This window comes from Loa loa, assembly GCF_000183805.2.
Source record: "Loa loa unplaced genomic scaffold supercont3.395, whole genome shotgun sequence".
NCBI lineage: Eukaryota > Metazoa > Nematoda > Chromadorea > Rhabditida > Onchocercidae > Loa > Loa loa.
Window position 1 is genome coordinate 1 of NW_018108575.1, and position 11,015 is coordinate 11,015.

Here is an 11,015-nt window from a genome sequence, read left to right on the forward strand (position 1 = left end):
ACAAACAACAACAACAAACAACAGCAACAACAACAAACAACAGCAACAACAATAATAATATCAATAACAACAATAACAGAGGAGAAAGAATAAACAAGACTTATAGTATTATATTGAATTTATCAAATATTTGCAATTAAATTGTAACATTTAAAAATTTTACAAAAAGAGCAAAACTAATTGTTAACGAAATGAATTAACTGATATTAGAAATATTAATGCTATAAAAGTTTTAAATTGAATTGAAATTAAAATGAAAAAAATGTAAATAATATTTTTGCTTTTTTATCTTGCAATTATGCAAATTTAATGTCTTTTTTCTTTTTCTATTCCATCCGAGCATATGATTTCAAGTAATGGGATTTCAGGCCTTTTTTTAAATTAATTAATCAATTGCCTTTTTTATTGCTGAGGAATTTTTGCAATACTTTGGACCAATAATAAGAAAATGAGAAAGATGAAAAATTGTAATGTCTTAACTTTTATAATCACAAGAAAGAATGAAAGAAAAAAATGTTTAAAGGAAAAATTTTTGAAGCCATAACATTTATGGCCATATAAAAGTACGGGTGATGTGAAGGTTTTTGAGGCCTTAACATTTATGGCTACATGAAAGAAGTGTGATATTCTAGAATGCCCTAAAGTGACATCATCCATGGTGCATGCAATTGTTAAAATAGGCCTCATGTCATCTTTACGTCAGTCATCAGCTATTTGTTTTTTTTTTTTTTGTTAAAGATTTTATAATTCTTTTTCTTTTCAGTTGAAAAATAATTTATAAAATAATAGCAGAAAAAAAAGGAGGTGACATTTTTGTTTTTTTTTTTTAAATTCTCAAATGGTTAAATTATTTTAATATAAAGATTAGCCAATGCATAAATATTTTCATTTACATATAAAATATGACGAATAAATAATAAATAATTATAGTTATATTGCAAATTATTCAACATAATAATCATTTATTATCACTATAATGTGATGGGCATTTTTAACATCACATCATATTCATATTGATAACTTTTAATTCCTAATTTACATATCAATTTTATCTTTCAATTTTAGCCTAATGTATATTAATACTTGAAAAGATGAGTAAAATTAATTAATTGTTTCAATAATTTTAATTGATTTTAATTAAAAGATATTACAAATGAGTCCAATTAAACGATATGATATCATCTTTTAGGATTTTTTTTTTTGCATATTTTATGTTAGTTTTGAATTGTTTTTTTTTTTAATTAAATGATTAAATACCAAATAATATGATATCATTTTTTGATGGTTTTTTTAGAAATGCAACAAAATTCCAATTGCAAAAACATTCATCATTGTTATGATTACTTTCTTAATTGTTATTTAGACTTTAAAAAAAAGAAAAAAAAATGAAAATTATCATTAAAATGATTGATAATATTGTAATATCTTTTTTCTAATTGTTAAAATACTTATTTATTCATCGTTTTTGCATTATTATTTTATGGTATTTTTAAATAAAATGCATTTTCAATTTTTGTATGCCAAAATTGAATAATATATCACTTTTTCAAAATTTAAAAAGAAAATTGGAATTAAAATATATCATTTTATCAAAATTCAAAAAAATTAGAATTAGAATATATTATTTTATCAAAACATTAAAAAAATTAAAATTGAAATATATCATTTGTAAAAATTTTTTAAAAAAATAAAGCTAAAATATATCATTTTATCAAAATTTAAAAAGAAAATTAAAATTAAAGTATATCATTTTGTCAAAATTTTTTTAAAAAATTAAAATTAAAATATATTACTTTTTATCAAAATTAAAATGTATTAAATATATCATTGGAATTAAAGTGTAACATTTTAAAAAATGTTCAAAAAAATGTGTAATATACTTGAAAATTACAAATAGTTTAATTTAAACGAAAGCGTAAATTACAAAAGAGAGAAAAAAAAAAGGAAGAAAAATTCGTCGAAACTGGAAATATGGCATTTTTCGTTTTCTTCCTGAAAGGAAAAAAAAAAGGGGCAAAGGAATTTATGAAGTTTTCCCGAAAGAAAGAAAAAAAAAAAAGGCAAAGGAATTGATGAACATTGTAAACGAGGAAGTTTAAATTTTAAAACAGGTTAAAATATTTTAGGACTATGGATGGATTGAAAAAAATATGTATATAAAAAATAAAAATTCTATAATAAATTATTTAATTAATAAATCAATTGTTGTTTTCTTTTCCCTTTTTTTTTCTTAATATCCCAAAATATGTATCGAAATCGAAATACAAATGTTAATTGCAATGATAATTTTAATTGGGGAATATTCAATTTCCTTTTTTAATTTTAAATTAAATAATTAAATGTTATAGTTAATAAATTTGGAAATGAAAAAGAAGAAATGACTGATTTGTTTTGATGAAAATTCGTGAAATAAAATGAAAAGTTGAAATGTATGCAGTATGAAAGCGTGAAAAAAATATTGGAATGAAATCAAAAGTTAATATATTTAACTAAGTTAAATGTATTTTATTAAGTTACAAATCAAATCAAATATTTTTTAATTTCAATTGCAAGAAAATTGAATTAAAAAAATTATCATTTCATTTGTAATTGTTTAAATGATTTGAAATAAATATATTTGTAAAAATAAAGATTTAAAAAAAAAAAGAAAAAGTGGTAGTCCATTCAATTTTAATTGCTTATCGAACGGGAATTGAAATAGTTGATTGAAAGAATTTAATTAAGTCATGAAATAAAAATAATCGAATTGATGGAATGAAACTGGATAACTTTGATTTGTGTGGTTGAAAAAAATTAGTTAACGAATTCAAATTAATTATCGAATAAATAATTATTTTGTGACAGAGAAAAAATGGAAAAAAAAACTGGCAAAATTATGTTTTCCCTTTTGAAGTATTATAATCAGTGAATGGTAATCGTTCAAATTAATAATAGACTCAATTAATTTATTCCTAAATGTATGTTTGTTAATAATTTTGTGAAAAAAAAGGAAAAAAGAAAGATCAATATTTAGACCAAAATATTTTATTTGGTTTTATTTTGAATGAATTACTTAAATCAAAAAATTTAAATTTCATAATTTTGTTAAGAGCTGACACATTTAATTAATATATGTTTAGCTGCTTGTATGTCTGTGTGTATCAAAAGAGCGATGACAACATTGATGACAGCAATGATATTTAATTAATGGCAAAAAAATTAAATTTCATAATTGCTGTTTTAAATTAAATTCATAAACTTTCATCATAAAATGCCTTTTCTCTTCATCAACTTCCTCATTCTGTCGCTTTTTTCCTTTAATTTCATTTTATACGATGACACAATTCGGATAGTATATAGCTGAAAACAGATTTGAATATCTATGAAATTCATTAATTATCGTATTCGTTTAAAATTTTTCCATTTCTTCCAAATTTAAAACATTCAAAATTAACATCCACCAAATTCTTCATTCATTAGTTATAAGTTATAATTAAATTTTAATAAAATTAGCAAACAAAAATTTTTTTCTTTTTGGACAATTTATATGCAAAATTTTTTTTGTAATTAAAACCAAAATGATCAAATTATTTGTTGTGTATTAAATTTTTTGATTGAAAATACAGTTATAATAGATAATTTTTATTGTTGAAAAGATGAAAATTTCCGAATTTGTTGAAAAATAAAATTTATCAAATTTAAATTTTTTGTCTTAAAATAATTCAATTTTTAATTTTCTGAATTCCATATTTTTTCTTCTTGAAAATTTTTGTTTTTTTTTTTTTTAAAAGAACTTTTTTCAATAGCATTTTGAGAGAAATCTTATAGCTATCAATAAACATTTGTAACAATAAAGGTACACATTTGGTAACATGATAATGATGGGCCGTAGAATTGATCAGAATTTAATTAATTAATTAATTATCACATATCACTCTTGTTAATTAAAACAATTTTATTATACATATTTTTTGTTTTTCTCGTTTATTCATAAAGAGGTAATTGCATGTTATATTCATAATCACAGTATCCTGGTCCTTCAGCCGGTTGTACCGGATATCCTTGTGCTACCATTCGACATTGCATTTCATACAATCTACAGATAAACCATTTATCAGCTAATCATTATCATTACGTATCAAATAAACTATTGTGAATTTATCATTGTTAACACTAAAAATGAATCGCATGCCCTACTTTTAAATGAATCATTTATCAATTTATCACTATCACTACGCAAGTTGGATCCTATATTTTACTTCAAAATGAATCATTATCAACTTATCATTATCATTACTAAAAGAAAATCATACGCTTTACTTTTCCGTTTTCCACATTGCTTGTACAGTTTCTCAAATGAATTTTTTTTTTTCATTTTCTACTATTAATTTTAAATTTAAACAAAAAAAAAAATCATCGAAACGAGAAAATACATTTAAAATAATTCCAATAATTTTCCAAATATTTTAAATTATTAATAATAGTTAGACATTTTTTCTGCTAAAAATTTCTCGTATAAATTATTAATTAATCCTTAATTTTTAAATACTTTAAATGAATATTAAATGAATGTATTTTCCAAGGATAATGATAAGTAAGTATGTAATTAGGTAAAAGAAAATAATTAAGATAAATAAATAAGTAAATAAAAGTAACCATACATATATCAAATAAATACAAGAAATAACCTTGGCCATGCTTTTTCAGTACTTGTCATTTCAATCGAACTCCATAAACGTTCTGCAACAGCACTTGCACGTGGCCATAAACGTGGTATCACGTTACTTCCGTCAACCCATTCACCCCAAAGTGCTGCTTCACCACCAATTACAAGATGTTTTTGCTCTTCGCTACCATTAAATTTCTACAAACATTTTTATCAACTTTTTTTTTTTTAATCTTATGAAATAAAACAAGAAAAAAAGATAAAGAAAAGAAGAGAAGAAAAAAAAAGAGCGATTAAAGAAGTGTTTAAAAAAAAAAGAATGTAATATTTCAAATTTTTAAAATTAAAAAAAGTAAAAATTAATTTTTTAAAATGTTAATAATCGTAAAAATTTTGTTTGTTAATTTTTTTTTCATTTTTTTTTCTTTTTTGTCGTTTTCTTTATATCAAACAATTGTGTATAATTTTTACCACTTTTTTCTTTTCTTTAACCTTTAAAATTATCATATTTAAGCAACTTTTTTTTCATTTTTAAAAATTTTCAAATTTTAATAAATCAATATTTATTTTTGCTTAAAATAAAGAATTATCATTAAACCTGTGGATCACAATCATAGTATAATTTCCAATCAGCAAATGATGCAATTTTATCAAGATACCAACATGCTGATAAGATTGCATAATATCCCATTTTTGTTGCATATTCCATATCATTTGTATTTTTCCAAATATGTGCTATCAGATTATCATTTATCATGCCATTTATCGTTAAATTTGCATTCTCTATCACCTCCTTTTTTTTAAAAAAAAAAAAGAATAAATAACAAACAAATTTCATATTATTTATTAATAATTGTTACATTTAATTAATAAATTAAAATAAAAATTATTTGTGAATAATGAAATGAAACTATTGTAAGGTTTGAAAATTTACAACTTTTATGCTATTAAAACTTTTGTTTTAAAAAAAAGAAAAAACCCCAATGAAATCACTAATTTTTTCATTAATTAATTCTTTTTATGATAGACATTTGCGCATTTCATCCATAAAAAAAAAAAAGCTTACTTGCCATACAATAAACTTTTTATTTTGTCCATATTTTAGAGTATGAAGAAGTGGAATAAATTTGTTGAAGTACCAAGTTTGAATTGTTGGACCATCTTTAAGTCCATAAATCTTTAAAGGAAATAAAAAAAAGGAAAAAAAAGCAAACTTATTAATTCAATTTTATTTTCATAATTCTCAAACAATTCATTTTACAAAAAAATTTTCAAAGTTTAAATTTTTGAATTTAAAATGAACAAAATATTGAGCAATTTTTTTGTTAAACTTTTGTGCTAGTAAAAATTTTAAAAAATTTAATGAAATTTTCAATTCTCCCATTAATTAACTATTTTTATGAATAATATTTTTGCAGAAAAAAAAAAGAGAGTGAGAGAGAGAGAAAAGAGAAAAACCTTCATAAATTGTTGAATAGTTGGATTTGATGTCCAACATTCCGTAAACCAATATTCACCTTCATCACCGCCTAGATGAACATAATTTTCCGGAAATGTTGAAAAAATTTCCTGAAAATTCTACCAAATTATTTTAAAATGTTAATTTTTTCTTTTTTTTTTATCAAATATCAATTATAATATAATTTCAAATTTAGTACAAAAAGAAAAATTAAAATTTTTTTTTTTAAAAATATTTAATCAAAAATAGAAGAGACCTGAAAAAGTGCACTTAATACATCCCAGGTATCTGAATTTGTTGGATCTAATAAATTCTCAAAATTTTCATATATTGAACCATTTGAATAATAGCATTTAGTTAAAAGATTTTTTACACCAATACCCCATGATTTCATATGTCCCGGTGTATCAAATTCCGGTAGCACACGTATACCACGTAAACGACCATAATTTATGATATCCTAAATTTCAAATATCATTTAATTCAAAATTATGGTAAATACAGTATTTTGCATATGAAAAAATGGATATAATTATAGTGAGAAAAGAAAAAACGATCTTTAAATCAAATTTCATTTTAAATTTTTCAAAAATTCAACCAAACGAATTGCATAATTACTAAAATGAATTTATATATATGCATATATCGTAACAAATATTAAATAATTTTTTCATAATAAATAATATTTACACCTACATTAAATATTTACATGTGAAATAATATTTACACGTAAAATAATATTTTACACGTTAATAACATTTATACGTACGCTAACGTAATATTTACTATTTTTAATGTATTTATAAAAATTTTAAAATATGAATAAATCAAAAAATTTGCCCAAATTTATGAAATGCATTTATTTATTTTTCATTAATTATTCGAAAATTTTATTATTTTCAAATAAATTTAACAAATGTTAACCTTAATCTGTGTTAGATTATAAACATGATTTGGTGTATAAGCTCCTTTAATTAATTCAGGAAGAACTTCTGATTGATACGGGAATGATTCGATATCAACGATATGCCAATGAAATGTATTAAATTTATTTTGTGCCATTAGTTCAATATTTGCTTTAATAATATCAACTGATAAATAATGCCTGTAATTTTTTTTCTTTCTATTCCTTAAATAATTCAATTTTACGATTAAATTTAATTATTTTATTAATTACAAAATTGTCATCATACTGTAACTTTTTAAAGTGACATTTTAAACGGAATAAAAAAAATGTGTCAAACAAAATGTCATAGCAATCATTTATAAATTATATGTGTGAAATGATTATCAAAAATTCATCTTATGATAGTTTGCATTCGATTGACGCATAGTTTGATTAGATAGTTCTGATATTTAAATAAAATAATTCAAATTTTACAAAATTTAATTCAAATTTACTACGTGATGGAGAAAAAAACTTCAAAAAACGAAAAAATAATAACGTTGGTATGTCGTAGTAATCGTATATGAATTAAATGTATATATGAAACTAACAGGAAATGATTTAATACTTGAATTGAATTTTATGTTGCAAAAATTAGAATAATAAAGACGCTCAGCAAATCGAATAATTGTAATTGTAATTAAATTTGCTACTGTGTGCTAACTTAAAAAAAAATTGAATGCTAGTTTAAAGCATAGTAATTGACTAGCAACTACTATGTTTTAAAAAAATTTTTTTAATTGCAGTAATTACACAGTAATTGAATACAACATTTTAAAGGAAAAATAAATTTATAAAAAGAATTAATTTAAATATACAGAAAAAATTAATTTAAAAAAAATAATTTAGATATACGGCATAGTAATTAAATACTAATTTTAATTGAATATTAATTGAAATCACATTAATCGAGTAGTAATTTAGATTACAATAATTACACTGTAACTGAGTACTAATTAAAATTAATTCTTATTATTTCTCTTGAATTAAACACATTAAGATAAAAGAATTTTTTTTCCTCTTCATTTGTTCATTATTTCGAATTCAAATTTAATTTTATCGAATGATTGAAAAATTAAATTAAACTTGCACCTACCTAGCTGTATCTAATAGAACTCCACGATGTAAAAAGCGTGGATAATCACGAATGTCAACTTTGTGTATTTTTGTATTCTTGTCAAAAAATAATTGTGCAAATGATTCCATCCCTCTTAAAGCACCCCAAACCTTAATTTCATATTTTATTTATTAAAAGTTCACATTTATCATCAAATTTCATTTTAATTTCAATTAAAAGGAAAAAAAGACAAAAACTTGATTAGCTTTCAAAATGGTTAATTTCAATTTTATAAAAAAAACAAAAAACGAAAAAAAAAATAGGAACCTGATTAGCATTCAAAATGGTTAATTTCAATTTCATGAAGAAAAAAACAAAAAAAAAATAGGAACCTGATTAGCTTTTAAAATTGTTAATTTCAATTTTATAAAAAAAGGAAAAAAAAACAAAAACCTGATTAGCTTTCAAAATGGCATCATTACTTGTAATATTCAATTTGTAACTTTCATCCATACCAAATTGTGGAAATTGATCAGTGCATCCTTCCTCTACTATTATTGTCAAATTACTAAGAACCTGTAAATAATAAATAGTATAGATTTTAATTAATTAATTAATTATTTCGATAATTTTAAAAAATGAACGAAGAAAAACAAGTTTGTATTATGTAATTTAGAAAATTAATTATACATCAATCATTTCATTTATTAATTTATTCATATTAAGTGATACATTTATCATTTTTCTATAAATAAACTGATAAATATTTCAGTTAAGTTATAATAAATAATAATTAATAAAAATTCAAATAAATAAAATTATATTTTTTAAATTTATCAATAATATTTCCTGATATTTGTTAAAACTAAACTATACCTCATTATTAATTACTTTAATATCATTTTGTCGTTTAATTATTTCTGAGCCAAATAAACGTTTGTGATAACGACTGATAGCTTTATCAATAATTTCACATTGTCCAATGGTTGATATAAAATTAAATGCTTTGAAATTAACCACCATCGTTTCATTACCCATTATCATATGTTGTGGTTGTGGCCAAATGGAACCATTTGATCGTAAATGTGGATCAGGCCAACATTCGATTTGTTGTAAAATAGAGCCTATTATTGTTACAACAATAAATAGCCACATTTGAACAATGCTAAAATGAATTTTTATTGAAAAAATTAAGATCGATTTTAACAATTGTAATTATATATTATTCCATTCAAATGCCTATTATCATAACTATGAATTTAAAAAAAAAAAAGAAAAAAAATTTAATGCAAATTTTGGCATTCAAATAATGTTAAATTTTAAAGAGGAATATAAGAAATTATTTAAATTTAAATAATTTCTTTTCCATTTCCAATTTAATAATCATTATACTTTTAATGATTTGTTAAATTGGAATATTTCAATTTTTTTTTTTTTTACTTCTATCAAATATAACAATTAAATTAAGGAAAAAGGAAAAAAAATTACAGTTTGAACAGGACAAAGTTGCAAATTATTTTTTATTAAAATTTTTAAAAAAGTGTAACATTGTTTCGAATGCTTTTAAAATTTGAAGTATCGAAAAGTGAGCATTAAAATGAATATGAAAAGAATGAAATGGAAAGAGCAAAAGAGCTGATGAGCAAAAAATTTAAATCGATTTGAAGAAAATTTTTCAAAGTTTAGATCAATCTTTGTAACTAACACTATCCCATTGTCAAATTTTCCAAAAAAAAAGAAAAAATTTCCAATCAAATCGTTAAATAAGAATTTTTAAACAAATAAAAAAGCAAATCTCATTAGTTCTTGTAAATATTGCATATTGAAATTTGAATTTTTTTTTTTTAAATTAATGCTAACTTTAATATCTTAAATTACATGAAATAAACAATTCAAAATGAAAAAGTACACTGGAAATGCATTTTCCTTCTTTTTTTTTGTGCTATTATTTAATTTAATTTGATAAATTTGAAATTGGTAATTGAAACGAAATGAAAAATATCAAACGAAAAGTAAGGGAAGAAAAAAAAATTTTTTTTTTTCTGGAACATATGAATGATACAATGTAATTTGAAAATAATTATTTCAAAACTAAATGAATTGATATTTATATTTGTAAATTAAAACAACAATGCTTTTCATCTTGTAACTATCCCAAACAAGCCTATACAATAAATTAGCATAGATTAATAAAGTAAAATTAATAAGTGAAATAATTTTATTAATTAAAGTTTATTTCAAAAACTATTTTTATTTAAAATAAAATTAGTTTCGCTTGCCATTACAAGCAAATACTAGCGAAACGATAGATGGATGATTAAAACAGGAAAAGTGCAATAGGGAGAAGAAAAAAAAGAAACTATTTTTGTAAAGGGAAGACAAATTATGTTCTGAATGAAGAAATTTTTTTTTTTAAAAGACAAATTTGTGCTTTAATACCAAAATTATCAACAGAATATGCTAATACAAATGATGAAGTGTTATCAGTTATAAACAAAAATATGGAGGATTGATATGAGAATGTTAATATTAAAACTAATCATTCATTTGTTTACCGAAAAGTTTCATTGAAAATTATCGAAATTTTGTTATTATTATCAAATACAATTCTTGTTATTATGCAGTGTTTCATAATTACTGATTCCATATGTTCCACTGAAAACAATAATAACAATAATAATAATAATAATAATAATAATAATAATAATAATAATAATAATAATAATAATAATAATAATAATAATAATAATAATAATAATAATAATAATAATAATAATAATAATAATAATAATAATAATAATAATAACGATGATGATAATAATAACAATACTAACGACAAAGATGATGACAATAATAACATTAAATATGATTTATATAAAAATTATAGCAATTTATCTTTGGAAATAAA

General features: G+C 21.2%; 1 protein-coding gene across 1 annotated transcript; it reads right to left on the reverse strand.

Annotated features, from left to right (window-relative positions):
• Nucleotides 1-3,951: 3,951 nt before the first annotated feature.
• Nucleotides 3,952-9,272, reverse strand: LOAG_09152 (glycosyl hydrolase family 20). The gene is made up of 10 exons (XM_020447865.1): nt 8,984-9,272; nt 8,561-8,683; nt 8,147-8,277; nt 7,029-7,209; nt 6,361-6,564; nt 6,104-6,214; nt 5,712-5,822; nt 5,244-5,438; nt 4,668-4,843; nt 3,952-4,075 (listed from the first exon to the last, which is right to left on the reverse strand). Exons 1-10 carry the CDS (start codon nt 9,260-9,262, stop codon nt 3,964-3,966), a joined length of 1,623 nt encoding a protein of 540 aa, XP_020301945.1. The 5' UTR covers nt 9,263-9,272; the 3' UTR covers nt 3,952-3,963.
• Between the last annotated feature and the right edge of the window lie 1,743 nt (nt 9,273-11,015).